This window comes from Theropithecus gelada, chromosome 15 (assembly GCF_003255815.1).
Source record: "Theropithecus gelada isolate Dixy chromosome 15, Tgel_1.0, whole genome shotgun sequence".
Taxonomy (NCBI): Eukaryota; Metazoa; Chordata; class Mammalia; order Primates; family Cercopithecidae; genus Theropithecus; species Theropithecus gelada.
In genome coordinates this window covers 43,477,911-43,501,438 of record NC_037683.1, presented here as the reverse complement: position 1 = coordinate 43,501,438, position 23,528 = coordinate 43,477,911, and the positions used below count along the sequence as shown (strand labels likewise).

Below are 23,528 nucleotides of genomic sequence, written 5' to 3'. Positions count from 1 at the left end.
ATACCCAGGGCCCCTGCAGCTCTCACTCAGCCAGCTCTCCCGCCCAGGTGATGAGCAGGGAAGGGACACTCCACTTGTGCTGCTGGAGGGACAGGGCACCTGGGGCTCAGCTTGCTGAGGGTCACAGGACCCGGGCAGGCACGGAGACTCGGATTTCAAACAGGCTCCAGAGTGTGTGCACCTCCCGCTCTGGCAGGAGAAAGGTAACTGAGCACAGGGGTGGGGAGCAGGCATGGGCCATCTGAGACCTGCGATTCTCACACCACTGTGGTTTCCCAGTTGGCATTTTCAAAGACCCCTTTCTCTTTCAGTTCAAAGAAAAGAGAAGAGAAACCAGAGAGAGGATAGGAGATAATGGAGGCCAGTGGGTTTCTGTCCCAGCCACACAATCGGCCCCTTCATTAAGATCAGCTCTGTTACCTGATTTGCAAGACAGTATGTGAGCTTCGAAAAGGCCTAGAGGGCCTCCCTTCTTTTGGAGAGCACAAACATTCCAGTTCTAGTTTCACCCTCCCTTGGCCCATGCTCTGAAATCACAGCACAGGGAGAGGCCAAAGATACGCAGACAATGAGAGACTCCTAGCCGGCCAGCAGGTGTCCGCCCCTCCCACTGCTTCAGAGAAGGAGCAGAGCCCAGAGAGGGGAAAGAACTTGCTCTAGGTCATACATCCAAGCAGAACCAGATCAGAACCCTGGTCCCTTGGCACCAAGGCCACTGCCCTCTCTGTTATAGTCCATATTCCTCCTGTTTTTATTTTTGTTTAATGAGTGCTTAGATGGCACTCAACTATTTGCAGGGGCTGTTCTAAGGACTTTGAAAATATTAACTCATTTGACCATCATCATGATCCTAGGAGGCAGGCCCTGTTATCATCCCCATTTTACAGATGAGGAAACTGAGAGGTGAAGTCACTTGTGCAAAGTCCCACAGCTAGGCGATGGCAGAGCCACTATGTGCGGGTCTGGAGTCCACAACTTAGCCATGCCACTGCAAGTCCTCATGGGAGTGTTCAGGGAGAGAGTTTGGCTGCAGATGTGCTCTAGGTTTGCGGTTGGGGGCTGCTGTATGAAAATCATTCCTCTTTTTTCTGGGAAAGAGCCTGAGGTGCAGAAGTCCAGATTCCAGTCCTGGCTCTGCTCCGGACGTGATTTTCCTTCTTTGGATCTCAATTCTCCTGTCTGTAAAACGGATGCAGTCGGCCTAGATGGCCTTGCAAGCCCCCTCCAGCTCTAACCACGTATAATTTATTTGAACCATTCTCGGCTGTCTCAGTACCTGAATTCAACAAACACTTCAAGGGGTGATGTTTCTGGTTATGCAATTGTTAAGCCCCAGTGTCATGTGACAGAATGGAGTACGAGGACTTGGAAAGCAGCTCTGTTTGCAGCAGAGGATTCCAAACTTGTGCACATTAAAAAAAAAAAAAAAAAAAAGTCCCCGAAACTTTCTATCTCTCACTCTGGAAAAACTCGAGCTTATCATGAGATTGTTGCACTTGGACTCCCTCGGGAAAGGAATGCTTCATGTGCTAAAAGTATCCGCTGTTGACTGATTCCCCAGAGGATCTGCCCTTTCTCGTCTCTCTGGAGTTAAGTGGATGCTGCTCTGAAGCAGAGCCAGTTCCTCAGTTCAGATTGCCTTTGTACCTGGCAGTGGGGGCAACACAGAGAGAGGTTTTAAGAATGACAAGTCATCGTGACTTCTGCAGGGAGCAGTGTACAGTTTTCTTATGAGCAATAGACACTCAATACTTCCTGGGTGTGCCATGAGCAAAGCCCTATGTGGATTATCTCATTTAGTCCTCTGGGAGGGTTCAGTCATTAGCCCCATTTTAAAGATAGAGAAGCCGGCCGGGCGCGGTGGCTCAAGCCTGTAATCCCAGCACTTTGGGAGGCCGAGACAGGTGGATCACGAGGTCAGGAGATCGAGACCATCCTGGCTAACACGGTGAAACCCCGTCTCTACTAAAAAATACAAAAAACTAGCCGGGCGAGGTGGCAGCGCCTGTGGTCCCAGCTACTCGGGAGGCTGAGGCAGGAGAATGGCAGGAACCCGGGAGGCGGAGCTTGCAGTGAGCTGAGATCCGGCCACTGCGCTCCCGCCTGGGCAACAGAGCGAGACTCCGTCTCAAAAAAAAAAAAAAAAGATAGAGAAGCCGAGGCTTAGAGATAGAAAGTAACCTGCCCAGGATGCAATGTGAGTGGTGCTGGGATTCCAACCTGGATAGTCTTGGCCCGGTAACCTGTGCTGTTAACTGCCATCCCCTGGGAGCACCTCTGAGACTAGCCCAGAAGGAAACTCAGAGAGCGGACTGGGGAATTATGAGCAAATTGTTATTTCCAACTTGACTTCTTTTGAAGTTGTTATGTTATTTTCACAATAAGTACTAATCTTTAAAGAAAAGAAGAATCCACCAACACAAGGAATTTAACCGTAAATATTGATTGTTAATGAGGCTTTGGGGAAAAGGCAGAACATTTTTTAAACTGTCTCAGTAAAAGGCTCAAAATATTCGCAGGAGAGAAGATGGTAGAGATAATTCAACCTTGTAAAGAAACTGGGTCCTAAGAGTTGATTTTAAAGTCAGCTGTCAGGAATCTGCAACACCATATAACCATACAGACAATAATGGAAAACAACAGACCCTCTGCAAAGCCTGAATAATAATAACCATCATTTTCTACCAAGGTGTTTTTTGTTGGTTTTTTGTTTGTTTGTTTGTTTGTTTTTTGAGACAGAGTTTCACTCTTGTTGCCCAGGCTGGAGTGCAATGGCGCGACCTCTGCTCATTGCAGCTTCTGCCTCCCAGGTTCAAGTGATTCTCCTGCCTCAGCCTCCCCAGTAGCTGGGATTACAGGTGTGCATCACCAGGCCTGGCTAATTTTTGTATTTTTAGTAGAGATGGGGTTTCACCATATTGGCCAGGCTGGTCTCGAACTCCTGACCTCAGGTGATCCACCTGCCTCGGCCTCCCACAGTGCTGGGATTACAGATGTGAACCACTGCACCCAGCCTCTGCTAAGGTGTTCTTACATGCCAGGTGCTATGCTAAGCATTTTATGGGCATCATTTCATAAAATATTTACAAGGATCTTACAAGATTGATCCTCATAGGATGAGGTTAATGTCATTCTGTAGATAAAGAAATAGGTGCCCAGAATCACACAGCTATTGATACAATTCAGACAGATGCTGCCTTCCTTAGTCCATAATGTGTCAAGAGTTCTGAGAACAGGCCGGGTTCAGTGGCTCGCACCTATAATCTCAGCACTTTTTGGGGCCAAGGCAGGCAGATTACTTGAGGTCAGGAGTTCGAAATCAGCCTGGCCAACATGGAGAAACCCTGTCTCTACTTAAAATACAAAAATTAGCTAGGCGTGGTGGTGTGCACCTGTAATGCCAGCTACTTGAGAGGCTGAGACAGGAGAATTGTTTGAAACCTGGGAGGCGGAGGTTGCAGTGAGCCAAGATCACACCACTGCACTCCAGCCTGGGTGACAGAGCAAGACTCCATCTCAAAAAAAAAAAAAAAGAGTTCTGAGAACAAAGGGCCATGAATTGCAGGATGAAATAATGGAAAACAGAACTGGAGAATCCCAGAGCTCCAAGGACACTTAGAAATCATCTAACGGTACCCCACCAGGCATCTACGTATGTGGTACCGGTAGAGAAAGCCTGATTTTGGAGTCTGTCCTGGACACACTTGGTGTTTTCTGTATTTCATCAAATCCTCATACCATCCTGTGAGGTGTCATTATTACCATTTCACTGATGAAACATCCAAGCATCAACAAAACCCTGAAGTGGAAAGACGGGAAAGGACTCGTTCAAGGTCACACAGCAAGTCAGCGGCAGAGCCAAGGTGCCCACCTGGTACTTCCTGTCACTCCACATGGCTTCCCATCAGACGATCACAAAATCATCCTACTCGTGTCCTAAATCATATCCTTTAAGGCAAAGACACTCTTGGCCATCCAGGAAGCAGACAAATTTGGTCCACAGGGCCGTGATTCTCCTTTGTAACATAAACCGGCAGAATCGCAAGCCCAGGACAGAAGTAAACAGTTGAAATGGAAAGAAATAAATCTCTCCTCTAAAAATAGGCACACATCCTTAGAAACACTGCCGGCCGTGCACGGAGACGAGGACGGGCCTGGCGGGGTGAGGGCAAGTCAGGCCAGGCGTCTGTGTGTCCCCATCCCATCCTCTGCCCTCTGGACCCATGACCACCCCTCCCAACCCCTCCTCTGGCTGGGGAACCTCCTTGACCTGAAGCCCCTCACTTCCTCCCATTTTTCAAGGCTTGACCTTTCCTCCCCTCCCTCGGAAGCCTTTTAGACTGTTTCACCTTCACACCCCTAGCACAGCACCTGCTCCGCCCTGAGGACACTGAGCTGTTTCCTTTTTGATTTTGACATGTTGAATAGGAAACATTGTAAACACATAGGAGAGTACAGTATATACCTATGTTCTCATCATCTGAATTTAGCAAACGTTAACATTTTGCCTTATTTGGTTCTGATCATTCTTAAAAAAAAAAAAAAGAAATCACTACAGATAAAGTTTAAACCCTGCCTTTCTGTCTCCCTTTCTATTCACCATCGCTGCCACTCTACTGAGCGCTTTCTACTGGGAGGCAGCAAACTGAGTACCCACAATGTCATGTAAGTGACCTACATGAAGGAAGGAAGATGGGTCAGTTTTCTTGAGCCATGTGGTCATCTTGGCTTATCTATTACTTTCTCACTTTTTAAAGATATGTATATGTAAGAAAATTTTCACTTACCATCTACATTTTCAGAAATAAAAGCAACTGCAAAACCAGTGCTATGTAGTAACTGACCTTGGCCTCTGTGTCAGAGGCAACAGGGAGTGGTGGGGACTGAGGCAAATGGGAGTTTGTCTAAAGGGCCCACCATTTTCAGCTCCACTAATTGTTGCCAGTATGAGAGTGCAGACCTGGTATTGCCACATCACCTAATGTTTCCAGAGATGTTGGAAATCTGGATTTTTAAAAAATGTGTAAGCTCCTTATTTTAAAATGCTGATAGCTCATTTAAATGCACAGGCCAAACAAACCCAACCGAGTGTTAGCATTTAATTTGCCTGTAGGCCTCTCAGTTTGCAGCTCTGGTTCTACCTCCTATGGCAGATGTTTGTTTTAGCATAAAAAATAGACACATACACAAACATATACATGTATGATTAGATGAAAAGCACCTAGCCCAGTGCCTAGCACATGGTGGTCCTTAATAAATGTGAGCCTGAGTATATGATTTGTCCACTAGAATGTACGTTTTTTGAGACTGGAACCATACTGTATGGCCACAGATACAGTGCAGCCAGGTATAGTTGTGCAAGTTGCACGCTGTACTCCAGGAGACACTGTTCACATAGACTAGAGAGTGAATCATGTCCTTGGCTTAGTGCAATGCACAACCTGCACAACCAGATGTGACTGCCCTGGCAGAGCACCTCCATAATGCAGTGTCTGTTCAGTTGAATGAAAGTGAATGATCATACCCAGTGATGGTAAAACTGACTAGCAAGAAGCTGCTTCTGTATGGAGTTAAACCTTTATTCTGAGGTTTCAAGATAAAAGGGCTCTTAACCTTCATTTTACAGATAGGGAATCCAAAACTAGAGAGCACCAGTGCCCCATCTGTGGCCTTGCAGCCCTTGGCTGAGAACCCAGGTTATCAGGTAGGGTGCAGCTTCGCTACAAGTAACAGAGACTCAGAGAAATGTGATTTGTGCAGTGTTTTATCCATCCCTCAAGTAAAAGTCCACAGGTAGGCAATCTAGGGCTGGGATGCAGCTCAGCTGCCCAGACTTCTCAGAGTCCTAGACTCTGTCCAGCTCATCTTTCTGCCATTTTAAGATTTAGCCCTATAGCCATAATAGCCACATTCCAGGCATCCAAATAGAGAAAAAGGGGTAGAGAGCGGGGAGGGATAAAAGAAAGGAGAAAAGCCATCATTCAAGTCCCTTTTAAGGAAAGTTACCAGAAATTGCCACTGGACACTTCTCATATAATTGCCTGGAACTTAATTATATGACTCAACCTAGCTGCAAGGGAGCCTGCGAAGTGTAGCCTTTAATCTGAGCAGCCAAGAGCTCAACTAAAAGGTGGAGGCTTTCTTTTATTGCTAAAGAAGGGGAAGCTGGAATCAGGGATGATTTGGAGTCTATCACTGTGAGTTCACTAGTGTGATGGCCTGATGTTCTGCTCTGCTGAAAGCCCTGAGATGGATTGAGAGGAGTTGGCAGGAATTTAACCAAATCTAGGTCCTTAAAGAAAGCATTATAAAGATCTCACTTTCTAGCTTGGCACTTCCCAAAACCCACAACAGTGAACGTTGGTCTCATCCTAGACACTCCCCAACTCTGACACCTTTCATAATATGTCCCTCTCCCCAAAACCCACTTGGGGACAGCAGCTGGATGGAAAAGCCAATGGCTTGGGATAGCAGATGCGACGTGGGCCTGAAGGGAGTCCAAGTCTTACCACCCTGTTCCCAACTGGAGCATCAGTGTTGTGTGACTGTGGACAACTCAGACCACATTCTCTTAGCATTCAAGGCTTGGTGCTGGGGATTCAGGGAAGACTAAGATATATCCCAGCTGGCCCGTGAGGGGCACCCGGTATCCTTGGGGAGAGACATACAGCATAGATATGCTCCACAGAGTAAGATGAGCATTATACAAGAACTGGCAACATGCCTAGGGGAGTTTGGAGCAAGATTCACCAGATCAGTATGGAGAACCCTGCAAACGCTGAACAGGGTGCCCCAGGGAAGGGCTTTGAAAGATTAATGCAGGGGAGCTGGAGTGATGGAATTCCAGGTGGAAGGCACAGCCTGAGCAAAGGCATGTCAGTGGGAGAGTGCAGGGCGTGGCTGTGGAATGTGGAGCAGCCTGGAGTGGCTAGAACATGGGCTACTTGATGAAGGGAAGAGGCTCAGGAGGCTGGAGAGGTGGGAGTAGGTTGGAGTCAAATCATGAAAAGCTCTTCATGCCTGGCTGATGAATTGGTCGAGGTTCCGTAGGTCAGGGAAGTGGTTGGGCATTTATGAGTATGCTGGGGAGCGATGTGATCAGGTGTACATGTCGGTGGCGTCTAAGGAGCAGAGGTGGAGAGACCTGAAGCAGGGAACCAGCCAGGAGCCTGCTCTGGTGGTCCTGGCAAGAGTCACAAGGGCTGGAACAAGGGTGATGCCCATGGGAGGAGACATTTTGGAACACTGCAGCCTCAGATCCTAATGCCTCCCCTAGCAGGCCATGCCACCCTCATCTTCTGGGCTTCTGCTGCACCGTGCTTTCTCTCTCCCTGCGATGCCCCTCCACTCCCTCTCCTCACTTGGCTGGCTCCTCCCTGGCCCCTCAGACTCAGTTCGGGACCACCTCCTCCAGGAAGCCCGGGGCTGAGTAAGGTGACCACACCACTGAGATGTGTATCTCCCCTGTGGCTGCGAGCCTCTCCGGGCCGGGATCACACCGTCATTGTTTCAGGACACCCAGTCCCCAGCACAACAGGAACATGGAACATTTTCCCTGCACATGAGGCAGGAAAGGAGGATTAGGGGAAAGCCAGGGAGGGAAGGTTTGTCCCCAGCTTGTACTGTGAATACCAAAGAGAGACCATGCTGCTATGATAAATAGGTGCCACCACAAGCAATTACTGGGTTTGGGCTACAGGAGTGCCTTTGGACGTCGGCATTAATGCCCTATAAAGTTGACTGGGGAAATGGCAGTTATTGAGTTTCACCAGCCCTGCATCAAGGTCAGGGCAGCTGAGCCAAAGGCCTAGCTCTTTGTGGAGAGAAAGCAAAGAGGGAGAGGAAGAGTCCCAGAGTGTGTGTGTTGGGGCAGAGGCTGTGTCTGGAGGGGGTGGGGCTCTTAGAGGTTTGGATCCTGCTGGTCCCTTTGTAACGTCAAGACGCTGTGACTGGGGCAAGAGTGGGCTCACCCCACTGTCCCTGTCACACTCTCAGGCTAAAGTATGTGAGAAGAGCGCTCCACTGAATCATTTCCAGTGGGATCTGGAAGCTGCTGGCCAGTAATGCAGAGGCAGTTCTGTATATCGGGACGGGACCATAAGTGCCTAAGTTTTACATAAGGAGAAACAGACCTGGCAGATAACTGGAAAATAAATCCTCAAGCCAGTTAAAAACTTTTGTTTTCCAGTCAAATCCCTTGTAAAAGGCAACTAGGGGAGCTGCTGGCCTGTGAAAGGTTTGCCCTGGCGTGGCCTGGCCTGATGTGGAGGCGGGTGGGTGTCTAGGGCACACTTAGGTTAAATTGTTTGAAATGGGAGGAGGGAAGAGGAGTCAGCTGGAAGTTTGAAAAGTGAGGCCACTTTAGTTTCACTCCTACCCAGTTACTCAGTGCCCCTGGGCCTTGGTTTCTCCATGTGTACACTGAGACTCATTTGATAAGCAGGGGAGTGGAGAGCTGGCTTTCTAACACTTGGGGAGGAGACCTGGCTCTCACGTGCGGCCACATCTGGTTTCCAGGATCTGTTCCCAGAGGACGGCAGTCAGGTGGGATGGAAAGTTTTCTGTGGGATGGAAGTCAAGAGTCCCGGGCTCTCAGTCCAGTGTATTACCTCAGGCGAAGCCCCTCCCTTCCCCGGCCCTTGGCCTCTTCCAGTCCCTGATAAAGAGGTTGTACCACCTGTCCTGTCCTCTTCCAAGAAGCTGTGTGTAATTCAGTCACAGAATAGGAACCTGGGACCCCAGAGCCCAGACCCAGGGGTCACGTTTTGTATTCCCTCGTCCTTAGATATAGCTGATGTATTTAGGAAAAGTGATAAAAATTCCTTGTTTTTTGTCACTGTGAAGAACCAGGGTAAGGGTTTTGAAAGGTTTTATGCATGGTGAGCCACCAGTCTGAAGATAGTTATATAGATCCTTGACCATGCTAATATATATACATGCTAATTATATACAGTGTCATTTTTATGTAAGCTCAGCCTTCCCAGCTGTGAGGCTAACAAGCTGTGTGACTTTGGGCCAGTGACTTCAGTTTTCTATGCCTCAGTTTCCCCACTGGAAAATGAAAAAAATCATTGGTCTAGAGGATCTCTTAGGGCTTTATATTTCTGAGCTGCCAGGAATCTATGATCCTTTTAATGCATTGTGTGTGTTCATGCATGTGTACATGCATGCATGTGCACGCGCATGTGCATGTGTGCACATGTGTGTGCACATGTGTGATTGTGTGTGTGTACATCTGTGTGCGTGTATGTGTACGTGTGTGTGCATGTGTGTTGCCTATGTGTGCACATCTGAACAAGCCCACAAGGTTCTAGCCAGGATGACTTCTCACGAAGCCCTATCTATAGCAATGATAACTGTGCGGATACTTGATATTTAGCTTTACTGGCACCTGTTTGCAGGGTGTTAGAGCTCCTAATGGCACAGTTAAGGATCTGTCCAAGTTTCCATTGTCCTTTGAACAACTGGACTCCAGAGTGTGGGTGTGAAAATTAGACTGCAATGTTAGCCTGCCAAGCTGCACATCCGAGTTTTAATTCTACAACATTTAAGGGGAAGTCGCCATTTTAAAAATCAAGAGTTGGGAACTGAATACAGGAAAGGTTGCCAAATTTCCACCTCTATAGTCATTTTCAAGAACAAATTAAACCTTGTATTTTCAAAATTTTAAAAATTCTAAATTTAAAACCTATGTGTATACCTCTTGCTTTCTCTAGCCCAACACCTGATATGGGCAGGATACACAGTAAATATTCGTGAAATAAATGAATGAATATTTTGGCTTTCTTACATGGAATTTTAGTTTGCTAGGAACCTTAGATCAGATGTGGCATAATGGCAGTTTATGGACCGAGTCTGCCTAGCAGATATGTTTTATTTGGCCTGAACATTGTTTTTAAAATATTTGGACTATATGTCAATATTTTAAAATCAAGAGATTTCACACAAAAAATGAGCAGATCGAATAACAACATCCACATTCCTACATGTCAACAGTTCGCTGGAGCTGGGTAGTGTGGAGGCACGAACACTCCAGTGTGCCCCAGTCCCCACCACTCCCAGGTAACTCACAGCTATTATGTAATTTTAGCTTAAGATCAGAGATAATCTAGAATTTCCTCCTCTTAAAACCCGCACTAAATTTCCTGTCGGGTAATGATAAAAAGATCATCCAGGTGTTAATCACTGCCCTCCTCAGATAAGCAAATTTCCAATTGTTAAATAGGACATGGAGATTTCCTCAGACTCCTATATACAAAGCTCACAACCTGTCTTTGGGGTAAGGATGTTTGTGTGACAAGTGCATGTGACTTTCAGTGCCCCTAATAAATTGATGGCTGCTTTGGTGGAGTCAGACTGATGCTTCCCTTTGAACTAACGACAAAAAAAAAAAAAACACACACACACACACACACACAAAAACACTTGCCCAGCAAATTTATCCTGTGCACATTTTAAGATTGAGATTTAAATTCCTTATAGGTTAAATGAGTTCAATTTCCCACAGGCACCATGAAAGTGTACCTTTAAATGTAATTTATAGGCTTGTTATAGATTCTTCTTTGCTTCAGTAAAGTAGACCTTCCCCTCCCTTTAGGATCTTGATTACCATGTATTTAGTGAATAACTATGTGTAATTAAGCTTTTTATCTAGGCCAGGTGCGGTGGCTCATGCCTGTAACCCCAGCACTTTGGGAAGCCAAGGTGGGTGGATCACAAGGTCAGGAGTTCAAGACCAGACTGGCCAACATGGTGAAACCCATCTCTACTAAAAATACAAAAAAAAAAAAAAAAAAAAAAATAGCGGGACATGGTGGCGTGCACCTATAATACCAGCTGCTCAGGAGGCTGAGGCAGGAGAATCACTTGAACCTGGGAGGTGGAGGTTGCAGTGAGCTGAGATAGTGCCACTGCACTCCAGCCTGGGCAGCAGAGCCAGACTCCATCTCAAAAACAAAACAAAGCAAAACAAACAAACAAAACAAAACAACAAAAAAAGATCAACAAAGAAAAACTTTTCTCTGATCTTACACTACTTTCTCCATTCACCTCTCATCTCCCTGGTTACTCCAAATTTTTAAATTTCTCTTTGTGGCGTCATAGCCCTACCTCTTAACACACTGCCTAGACACATAGCATTCATTTAGCAGATGTTTATTGAATGAATAAGAAATAAGGGAATGAGAGGTGCTTTTCTATGCATACATGATCACCAAATACTCTCCTGGTCAGAGCCAACAACAGAATGGTTGTGGGAACTCTTTTCCCCACCTACTGGGTAGCCCGGGTCTGAGAGTCAGTATTAGGTTCTAATAATTGTGAGAGCTCTATGGCGATATCTTCAGGTTCATTTAACTTATCCACAACTAATTTACATCATAAAGTAAATTACATTGTAAAACAGGCACCATTTGAAATTTGGCCAACTCTAGCCTGGTCAGTCTCAGCATCACCATGAACCACTGGCACATGAAGAGCTTTCTGTCCTCAGCATTCCATGACTATTTGGTGCAGTTACTGCATTAGCCACTTTTATCATTCTCCCATAAATGACATATGCCATTTAAAAAATGGTAGCTTTTTTGAGATACAATTACATAGTATACAATCATCCACTTAACGTGTGCCATTCAGTCCAGGCGTGATGGCTCACGCCTGTAATCCCAGCACTTTGGGAGGCTGAGGCAGGCGGATCATGAGGTCAGGAGATTGAGGCCATCCTGGCTAACAGGGTGAAACCCCGTCTCTACTAAAAATACAAAAAATTAGCCAGTCGTGGTGGCAGGCGCCTGTAGTCCCAGCTACTCAGGAGGCTGAGGCAGGAGAGTGGCGTGAACCCGGTGGGGCAGAGCTTGCAGTTAGCTGAGATCACGCCACTGCACTCCAGCCTGGGTGACAGAGCAAGACTCCATCTCAAAAAAAAAAAAGAAAGAAAAAGAAAAAAAAAAAGCACCATTTGTTCTTTTAGCATATTCACAGAGTCGTATAAGCATCGTGATCAATTTTAGAACATTTTCATCACCTCAGAAAGAAACCTCATGCCCATTAGCTGTCACTGTCCATCTCCCTTCAACCTTCCCAGCTGTATTAGCCTGTTCAGGCTGCTCTAACAAAATACCACAGACTAGGTGGCTTAAACAACAGAAACTTATTTTTGCACAATTCCAGAGGCTTAGAAGTCCCAGATCAGGGTCTTGAGGGGTCAGTTTCTGGTCAAGGAGCAGCTTCCGTCTGTGTGTTTTCATGGTGACTGGTTGGGGAAGGAGGTGTTGCAGCAGCTCTCTGGCATCTCTTCTTATAGGAACACCAATCCTATCAGATCAGGGTTTCACCCTTATGACCTCATTTGACTTTAATTATCTCCTTACAGGCCCTGTCTCCAATTATAGTCACTCTGGGGGTGACGGCTTCAACGTATGAATTGGAGGCAAACATTCCAGTCCATAACACCAGTCCTAGGCAACCACTAATCTACTTTCTGTCTCTACAGATTTGACTGTTCTGTACATATCATATATTATATGGAATCGTATAATACATGGCCTTTTGTATCTGGCTTCTTATACTTAGTATGATGTTTTCAAGGGTCATTCATGTTGTAATACTACATTTCTTTTCATAGCTGAATAATATTCAGTTGTATGGATATACCACATTTGGTTTATCCATTCATTAGCTGATGAACATTAGACTCGTTCACACTTTAGTTATCATGAATAATGCTGTTATGAACATTCATGTACAAGCATTTGGGTGGACATACATCTTCAGTTCTTTTCCACCAAGGAGCAGAATTGCTACATCATATGATAACTTTATGTTTAACTTTTTGAGAAATTGCACAACTATTTTCCAAAAAGGTTTTATCATTTTACATTCCTACCAGCAGTGTATGAGAGTTCTAGTTTCTCTATATTCTCATCAATACTTGTTATTATCTGTTTTTTTTTTTATTATTGCCATCCTGCTGGCTATGAAATGGTATCTCATTCTGGATTTGATTTGAATTTCCCCAATGGATAATAATATTGAGCATTTTTTCATGAGCTTTTTGGTCATTTTTACATAATCTTTGGAAAAATGTCTATCCAGATCACTTACCCATTTTTAAAAATTTATTTATTTTTAGTTTTAGTTTTTTGAGATGGAGCTCTGTCACCCAGGCTGGAGTGCATTGGCGCAATCTCAGCTCACTGCTGTCTCTGCCTCCCAAGTTCAAAAGATCCTCCCGCCTCAGCCTCACATGTAGCTGGGACTACAGATTTGTGCCACCACGCCCTGCTAATTTTTGTATTTTTAGTAGAGGCAGGGTTTCACCATATTGATCAGACTGGTCTTGAACTCCTGACCTCAGGTGATCCACTGGCCTCAGCCTCCCAAAGTACTGGAATTACAGGCATGAGCCTTCGTGCCCAGCCACCAAATTTCATTTGAGGGGCAAAGTTGCCCCTGATTGAGAACCACTGCATTAAACAAAAAGTCATGTAATTATTACATGTTATATAATAAAGATGTTTTTAATGTATTTCAAAAATATTATTTATATAACATAAAAATATGGCTTAATTTATTCAAGTTTTTATTGAAAGCAGTTGATTTACAAAAACAAAAATGTCAAAGGCCTTTTCTAATAACTCTAAGCTTATTACATTTTTAAAGTAAATATTGAGAGTATCAGCCTCATTAGAGGTTAAAATTTGTTTTCTTTCTATTAAATGGTGTGTTTAACAAAATATCACATGATTGTCAGTAAAACCAAAGATAGTTGCATATTTTTAAACTCCTGACTGTTTATCACACTAACTCGTTTTCAAAAACAGCATGTGATCTCCCATTATATATAAAAATTAACTCAAAGTGAATCAAAGACCTAGATATAAGAACTAAACTATAAAACATCTGAAAGAAAACATAGGCATAAATCTTTCTGACTCTCGATTAGGTAATGGTTTCTTAGATAAGATATCAAAGTGATAAGCAACAAAATAAAAAAGTAGATTACTTGGACTTCATCAAAATTAAAAACATTTGTGCTGTGAAGGACACTAGTGAGAAGACAATCCACAGATTGGGAGAAAATATTTGCAAATCATGTATCTCATAAGAGTCTCATATCTGGAATACATAAAAATCTCTTATAACTCAATAGTATATGACAAATAACCCAATTTAAAAATGGGCCAGGCGTGGTGACTCACACCTGTAATCCTAGCACTTTGGAAGGCCGAGGCAGATGGATCACCTGAGGTCAAGAGTTCGAGACCAGCCTGGCCAACATGGTGAAATGCTGTCTCCACTAAAAATACAAAAATTAACCGGGCATGGTGGTGCATGCCCGTAATTCCAGCTACTCAGGAGGCTAAGGTATGAAATGTGTTGGCACTCCGGAGGCAGAGGTTGTAGTGAGCTGAGATCGTGCCACTAGATTCCAGCACAAGCAACAGAGTGAGACTATCTCAAAAAAATAAATAAATAAAAATTTAAAAATAATAAATAAAAAATAAAAATGGTGTGGTGGCAGGTATCTGTAGTCCTAGCTAGTCGGGAGGCTGAGGCAGGAGAATTGCTTGAACTGGGGTGGCAGAGGTTGCAGTGAGCCAAGATCATGCCACTGCACTCCAGCCTGGGCAACAAAGTGAGACTCCATCTCAAAAAAGACAGAAGGAAGGAAGGAAGGAAGGAAGGAAGGAAGGAAGGAAGGAAGGTAGGAAGGAAGGAATGAAGGTAGGAAGGAATGAAGTTAGGAAGGAAGGAAGGAAGGAAGGAAGGAAGGAAAGAAAGAAAATAAAAGAAATGTGGCAATGTTTGGTGACACTTTTGGTTGTCACAACTAGGGGGACAGTGCTACTAGAATCTAGGAGATAGAGAGCAGAGAGGCTGCTAAACAATCTCCAGTGGGTAGAGCGGCCTCCACGACAAGGAAGTATCCAGCCCAGAATGTCAGTTGTGCTGAGGTTGAGAAACTACTTTAACTAAATCCGTGGCCTCTACCAGATAGATTCGAAAAGAGATGAGAGTTTGCAAACCCTTCTCCCCTCAGTTACAACCCCTGAATTTCTTCTATCGCAATACTTAGCCTTTCTGGGGCTAGAACATGCCCCAGCATCTTACTGCCATTAAAACCCTTCATGGTAATGAAAATCTGTAGGCCTTCCCTGTGGGGATCCTTAAGAAGCATGAGCACTTGCTTTCAGTGCTTAATTCATTTTATAATTGTGTATTTTAGTTTTTTGCATTTATCCTTGGATAATACATTCCCTGCTAAACATATATATTTGGGTAACCAATCTCCTGTTAACATATATTTTACCTGATTATGTAACAATAGAAGTGATCATAAGTAACCATTTCTGACCGTTCACTGTGTCAGGCGCTGTGCTAAGCACACTTTCTGCATTATCTGGTTTAATTTTCTCAACCACTGTATGAGAGAGCAACTCTCATTATTTGCATTTTACAGCCATGGAAACTGAGGCACGATGAGATTGAGGGGACTTGCCCAAGATTGTGTAGTTGGATCATTATTACTCCAAGTCAAGGCTTAAGCTTGATGTAGGGTCAACTGTGAAGTGCAGGCATGTCACAAAGACTTTGGATTATTCATTATGGGCAGTCACACATTGATGTTTGCAGGGCAGTGAGGTATTGTCTCATTCTCTTGCATCACAGTAAGCTCCCTGCTGTGGAAGAGAAAGCGTGGGCACACACAGGTAGCTACAGGAAGTCCCATCAAACCTGGGACATGCCCACAGAAGCATGGCTCACCTGGGAGTATCACCTGTCCTGCCTATCATGTGGATAATACTTGAGAACTGCTGCTTAAGGAAAACTGGGATGTGTGAAGCATCACTTATGTTCCTGATACCCCCCCACCCCAAAGTCAGTCAGGCCTTGACTTTCTACCTACTATCCTCTCATAAAAAGCTCCAACTCCCAGTGTCTCTTTTGATCCGCGGCCTAAATCTGTCTGCAAGTACACCAGCACCACCTGCCAAGCCCATTATCTGTCTGTCCGGGCTCTGTGCTGTCTGGGCTCTGCTCACTTACAGCCCTCCCAGAGGCAGGATCATACCCCGGTCTCCTGATCTTACAGCCACGACTCTTACTGAAACAGCACTGTGGTGTTAAGCATAGTACACCTTTTAAAAAATGATGCATTAGTTAGGCTGGGCGTGGTGGTTCATGCCTGTAATCCCAGCACTTAGGAAAGCCGAGACGGGTGGATCATGAGGTCAGGAGTTCAAGACCAGCCTAGCCAATATGGTGAAGCCCCGTCTTTACTAAAAGTACAAAAATTAGCCAGGTGTGGTGGCGTGTGTCTGTAGTCCCCGCTACTCGGGAGGCTGAGGCAGAAGAATTGCTTGAACCTGGGAGATGGAGGTTGCATTGAGCTGAGATCATGCCACTGCACTCCAGCCTGGGTGACAGAGGGACAGAGGGAGACTCTGTCTCAAAAAAAAAAAAAAAAGGATTCCTTAAACAGTAGTATTCCCTCCCAAGCTGTATCCCAATATGTGCCAGGCACACAGTGATCTTCATGCCTAATAACATTCCCCTCACAGAGGTGGCTTTCAGAAAAGAATTTGGAGTTTGTGAGAGTGACTGCATTTTGATGGTACAAAGATTGGAAGTGGGGCTGGGCATGGTAATCCCAGCTCTTTGGGAGGCTGAGGTGGGCAGATCACTTGAGGTCGGGAGTTCAAGATCAGCCTGGCCAATATGGTGACACCCCGTCTCTATTAAAAATACAAAGAATTAGTTGGGCGTGGTGTCGGGCCCCCGTAATCCCAGCTACTCAGGAGGCTGAGGCAGGAGAATCACTTGAACCCGGGAGGCAGAGGTTGCAGTGAGCCGAGATCGCGCCATGGCACTCCAGCCTGGGTGCAACAGAGCGAGAGTCCATCTCAAAAAAAAAAAAAAAAAAAAAAGAGGTTGGAGGTGGAATGACTTCAGTTTAGTCAGTTTGAAGGTGCATATCTTTTGGGTGATGTTCTCCCCATACCAGCCGCCCATGTATTCCCCACTAGCTCTGCAAATGCAGGGAACCGGGAGCGCACAATGATTAGAAATGAAGATTATCCTGCTCCCGTAGATCTGAAGAAGAACCCTGGTTTTTGTTCTAGATCTGTCCTGAAACTCCTTGGGCAAATCTTTCCTTGCTCCGGGCCTCAGTCTCCCCTAATGGGAGAGCGTATGTACTAGATGGTCTCCAAGCATCCTTGCAGCTGTAAACTTCTTTGACTCCCTAAGGTACCAGGGGCTGAGTTAAAGTGAAGCCCATGAGGGTAACTCCAATCCCCCCTAATAGGAATCTGCTTTAGCAGTAAGCCCACACCTAGAAGCCTGCTTATGTTTGAAGAAGAGAAGGGAACAATTGGTTGATGTTATGTTTCTTGAGATACCCATCTCCAAGGGCGACGTTCAAAATATTTAACCACCAGTGTGTCGTGAGCACAGACCCGTCAGGAGGTTAGAAGGCAGCGGGTAGAGCCAGCAGGGGCTGTGGCCAGAAAGCATGCCCTGTCTGCCTCTTAGCTCTGCAGGGCACTGCTCACCTCACTGCTTTCCTGGGCCTTTCTCCAGCTTTTTTTTTTTTTGGTCTGCCTCTTCCTGCCTGATTCTCCATCCAGGGCCCCAGCTCAACCCCCTTTTGGTTTCGTCTCTCTCCAACCACTTGATACTCAACTCAACTCCTGTAAATATCTTTATGCGTCCAAACAACAACTCAATCATATTCATCACTCAACAGATGCTCTTTCAGTGCCTTCTGTGCTCAGGCTGGAGTCGGCTGCCTTGCTTGACCCCTCACCTCCTCTCCTTCAAAAATGTTAGAGGCAGGGATGCGCTGGAGGATTGAGAGACCTGAGTCCTAGCCTCTCTCTGCCCCTCGTCTGCCTTTGACCTTGGGCAAGTCCCTCCCCATCCTGGGGTTTCAGATTCCTTCCATGTAAAATGAGGGACACCATGGATTCCATGAGCTCTGAGGTCCCTGCTGTTCGATGATGAGTTTCTGGAGAAGTGCAAGTCTTCAGCAGTTGACCACTCTCTCTTTCTCTCTCTCTCTTTCTCTCTCTCCTGCCCCCCACAACCTCCACTGTAGAATGCACTGCTGCCTGCAGGCCTGAGGCAGAAGGATCAGACCACCAAGGCGCCCACGGGCCCCTTTAAAAGAGAGGAGCTCTTGGATCACTTGGAAAAGCAAGCAAAGGAGTTTAAGGACCGAGAAGATCTGGTCCCCTACACAGGGGAGAAACGAGGTACCGAACAATGTTGCTGTTATAATATGCCACTCCCCATGCACCACTGAGTGCCGACTGTATGCCAGGCCCTGCCAGGCCCTGTGTTGGGCCAAATGTGACTGGGCCTCCTTGTCCTCATCCCTGCCTGGCCAAAACACCCAAACCCAACTTCAAAAGCATCTATGGATGATGTAGATTTCATGAATTTTTGGGGGTAGACTGAGGAAAGACTCCTATCCACTCAAATCAGCAAAACTTTTCCCTAAACCCTCTTTCACGATGTCCTGATTTTTTTTTTTTTAATGCAAACCTAGACAGTTTTGAGAATAAAAGAAGAAACTGTTAATAATGACATCAGGACTTTGGGAGACTCAGGCAGGCAGACAACCTGAGGTCAGGAGTTTAAGACCAGCCTGGCCAACATGGTAAAAACCTTGTCTCTACTAAAAATTCAAAAATTAGCCAAACATGGTGGCACAAGCCTGTAGTCCCAGCTACTCAGGAGGCTGAGGAAGGAGAATCGCTTGAACCACGGAGGCGGAGGTTGCAGTGAGCCAAGATTGCACCATTGCACTCCAGCCTGGGCGACAAAGCAAGACTCCATCTCAAAAACAAAAACAAAAACAAAAACATAAAAAGCATGAGGCCTAAGTAGGGACCATCCTATGCAAACCAGGGACTAGAGATGCACTAACCATCTCCACCTGGATTCTCTCTGCTCTTTCTCCAAAGTTCCGCTCTCTGGCAGCTGCAGCTTCCCTTCCTTCATCTGTCCCTTTATACTCTCTGCTCCAGCCTGAGGCAAGCCATCTTGAAGGCCCCAGGCGAACAGAGAGGGCCTCCCTAATCATCCATTCTTCTGGGACTTCCCATTGCTCTCCAAACCCTCTGCCCCCTCCTATACCCCCCTCATCCCATTGTCCCATAGGCCTCCTTCTGCTCTTCTCAAACTTTCCACCTCAGGACCTTTGCACATACTCCCTACGCCTGGAGTGCTGGTCCTGCTGCCCAGCTCCATGCTGTCTTCTTCATGGCTGGCTCCTCCTGCCCGGTAAGATATAATGGTCAGAAGCAGCCTGGAGCTAGATCTATTTCAGTTGCAATCCTGGCACTACCACTTACTAGCTGTGTAAACATATGTAAATGTTTTAACTTACTGTGCCTCCATTTCCTTCTCTGTAAAACAGGAATGATGAAAATACCAGCCTCAGGAGGTTGTAATGAAGGTTAAGTGAGTTCAGATCTCTGTCAAGCGCTTAGAACAGCATCTGGCAGGAAGTTAATGCTACTTAAGTACTAGTTGTTATTGACCTTTAGGTCTCAACTGTACAGTCTTCTCTTTCAGGGAAACCATCCCTGTCTACTCTGTTCAGGACAGGCAGTCCCTCTCCAACTCCTCCGCTTGGTTATTTTCCAACATAGGAGCCTGTGTGTGTCCTTCAGAGCAACTCACATCTTATCAGCATCTCTTTATTTTTCATCTGTCTCTCTCACTAGCCTGTAAACTCCCTGAGGGCAACCACTTGGGCTGTTTTTGCTCAAGTGGTACTCCCAGCATGCAGCAAGCGCGAGGCCTGCCATATAGTAGGGTTGAGTAGAGAGTTGTTGGATGAATGGATGAGCTAAAATTAAATAAATGTTTAATAGATTTGTGCACTACTTCCTTAGAATACCAGCTACACAAGTGCAAAGACCATATCTGTCTTGTTCATCACCAGCACCTAATAAATCTGTAGCACATAGAAGGCACCTAATAAATATTTGTTGAATGAAAGCACTAATTCTAATTAATTAATTGTGTAATTAATTATTTCTTTTCAGTCTCTTCCATTCCCTCCACCCCTAAGAATGCAAGCATTGTGAGCTCCAGGTCCACATCTGTGGCTGGCACCCCTGTATCGCTGTTGTATTCTCACAATGCCCGGCACTAAGTAGCTGCTTCATAAAATGAGGGGGTAGACATTGTGCAGAGGACTTCGAGCCATTCCAAACCCTGGACTTGGAGCTCAGTCCGGGTTTCACTGAAAACTGGAAGTCCAGGGAGGCCTAAGGGGCATCTAGATTATAGAATTTCTGAATTTTGAAAGGAGTGCATGGTCAGAGGGATCCTGGAGGGGATGGCAGGAGAGAAGGTGAGGACAAGGGCAGGGAGTGGGGATGGGCAGCAGACCTGGGTGGATATCTAGCAAGGTGAGTCATTGCTGTCGTCCACTTCCTCATGTACCTACACCCCTCCCAGGGGAGGACCTGGAGGATGGTGTGAGGGATGGGGAAGGGAGTCTGAGCGGTACACAAATCAATCCTGCCCTAGGCATTCCAGAGCTAGCAAGGCATGTTGCTTAGCATCATGGATCACAACCCTTTCCAGCTTTTCATTCTGCAACCCCTAAACCTGTCTTTGTCCTCATGGTCTATCTGGCTGCTGAAGCTCCAGCCATCACATTCACGTGCCACTAGTAAGATGAAGGGAAGAAGTCTAGGTACCTCTTACAGTGGCTCAGAGTTGCCATCCTCACTGGAGGAACCTGTTATGGGGTATAATAAACCATAGGTATTAAATATTTATTGAATATTCATCTCAGCCATTGCTTTAGTAATTTTAATACTTGAGTTCCTTTTCAGGGATTTTATTTTCCTTTTATGTTTTCCTCTTTTCTGGATCCCTGGAATCTGATATTAATAGAAGCTATGATACATTTTTTCCCCAAATGATTCTGTTGTGTGTTTTGCTGATAGAGGTAATTGATATTTGCTGTAAACAATTTACAAAATAAAGCTAAGTAATTCAAAATCATTTCCTTCACTGAAAATAAGCACTGATCCCATTTTAGGGAATATCTTTCTGGACATTTCTCCATGCGCTTCCCACTCCCTCTCAACCTTCACCACTACAACCCTGGTATTGAACCCACACCGACCTCCTAATCATCTCCGTACCTCCACCTGCACTCCCTTCAGCTTATCCTCCATCAACAGCTACTGTGAGCTGTGTAGGTTTTTATAAATTGAGGTAAAACTTATATAACATAAAATTATCCATTTAAAAATGAACAATTCACAACATTGTGCAACCACCACCTCTATCAAGGTCCAAAACACTTTTGTTGCTCCAAAATAAAACCCTATACCTATTACAGTTAATTACTCTCCCACTCCCTCTGCCCCAGCCCCTAGTGACCACCAATCTGTTTCTATGGGTTTACTTATTTTGTGTATTTCCTACAAATGAAATCATACAATATGTGACTTTGTGTGTCTGGCTTCTTTCACTGAGCACAATGTTTTCCAGACTCATCCATGTTGTAGCACGAATCAGTACTTTATTCCTTTTTATACCCGAATGATATTCCACAATTTGTTTATCCATTCATCTACTGATAGACATGTCAGTTATTTCCACCTTTTGGCTATTGTGATTAGTGCTGCTTTGAACATTCCTGTACAAGTATTTGTTTGAATACCTGTTTTTAGCTTTTTGGGAGTATATACCTAGGGGTGGAATTGATGAATAATATAGTAATTCTATGTTTAATTTTTTGAGTAACTGCTAAACTTCTTTTCCATAGCAACCATACCACTTTACACTCCAATCAGCAACGTATGAGGGCTCCAATTTTCCACATTGTTGCCAACATGCATTTTCCATTTTTTAAAATTGTAGCCATCCTCATGGGTGTGAAGTGTATCTCATTGTAGTTTTGATTTGCATCTCCCTAACGAGCCATGATGTTGAGCATCTTTTCATGTGCTTGTTGGCCATATGTATATCCTCTTTGGAGAAATGTTTATTCAAATCTTTTACCCATTTTAAAACTGGGTTGTTTTTCCTTTTGTTGTTGAGTTGTAAAAGTTCTTTCTGTATTCTAGATACTAGACCTTATCACATATGTGATTTGTGAATATGTTTCCCCTTCTGTATATTGTCATTTCAATTTCTTGATAGTATCCTTAGATGTGCAAAACTTTTAAATTCTGATGAAGTCCAATTGATCTATTTTTTCTTTTGTTGCTCGTGTTTTTGTTATCACATCTAGGACTCCACTGCCAATTCTAAGGTCATGGAGACATACCCTTATGTTTTTACGTTTTCTTCTAAGAATTTTATAGTTTTTTTTTTAGATGGAGTCTTGTTCTGTGCCCCAGGCTGGAGTGCAGTGACACAATCTCGGCTCACTGCAACCACCACCTCCCGGGTTCAAGCGATACTCCTACCTCAGCCTCCTGAGTAGCTGGGACTACAGGCACGCACCACCATGCCCAGCTGATTTTTCTATTTTTAGTAGATATGGGGTTTTGCCATGTTGGCTAGGTTGGTCTCGAACTCCTGACCTCAGGGGATCTGCCCATCTCAGCCTTCCAAAGTGCTGGGATTACAGGCATGAGCCATCGTGCCAGGCCTGAATTTTATAGTTTTTTGTTTTTGTTTTTGTTTTTTGTTTTTGAGACGGAGTCTTGTTCTGCCGCCCAGGCTGGAGTGCAGTGGCAGGGTCTTGGCTCACTGCAAACTCCACCTCCCAGGTTCACGCCATTCTCCTGCCTCAGCCTCCCGAGGACCTGGGACTAACAGGCACTCGTCACCACGCCTGGCTCATTTTTTTGTATTTTTAGTAGAGACGGGGTTTCACTGTGTTAGCCAGGGTAGTCTCTATCTCCTGACCTCGTGATCCGCCCACCTCGGCCTCCCAAAGTGCTGGGATTACAGGCGTGAGCCACCGCGCCCGGCCTATAGTTTTAACTTATATTTAAGTCATTCCATTTTGAGTTCAACTTTACATATGGTGTGAAATAGGGGTCCAACTTCATTCTCTTGCATGTGGATATTCAGTTGTCTCAATACTATTTGTTGAAGCAATTATTCTTTCCCCAGTGAATGGACTTTGCACCCTAGTTGAAAATCAATTTGCTATAGATGTTTGGGTTTCTTTCTGGACTCTCAATTCTATTTCATTGTCTATCTATCTATCCTTATGCCAGCACTACACTGTTTAGCTTTTTAGTAAGTTTTGAAATCGGTAAGTATGAGTGCTCTAATTTTGCTCTTTTTCAACATTGTTTTGGCATTTGTGGCCCGTAATTCCATATGAATTTAAGGATCACCTTTTTTTGTTTCTGGGAAAGGACTATTGGAACTTTGATAAGGATTACATTGGATCTGTAGATTGCTTTGGGTAGCATTGCCTTCTTAATAATATTAAGTGTTCCAATCCATGAACTTAAAGCATTTTTCCATTTACTTAGGTCTTCAATTTCCTTCAGTAATGTTTTATAATTTTCATTGCACAAGTCTTT

General features: G+C 44.9%; 1 protein-coding gene across 2 annotated transcripts in view; it reads left to right on the top strand.

Moving 5' to 3' along the window:
- TMOD1 (tropomodulin 1) overlaps positions 1–23,528 on the top strand; it is a 92,816-nt gene that overhangs the window by 26,900 nt on the left and 42,388 nt on the right. For both annotated transcript variants that reach the window (XM_025358634.1, XM_025358633.1), the window contains exon 3: positions 18,101–18,257. In XM_025358634.1, coding sequence (XP_025214419.1) covers positions 18,101–18,257 — 157 coding nt within the window. The remainder of the gene's footprint in view (positions 1–18,100; positions 18,258–23,528) is intronic.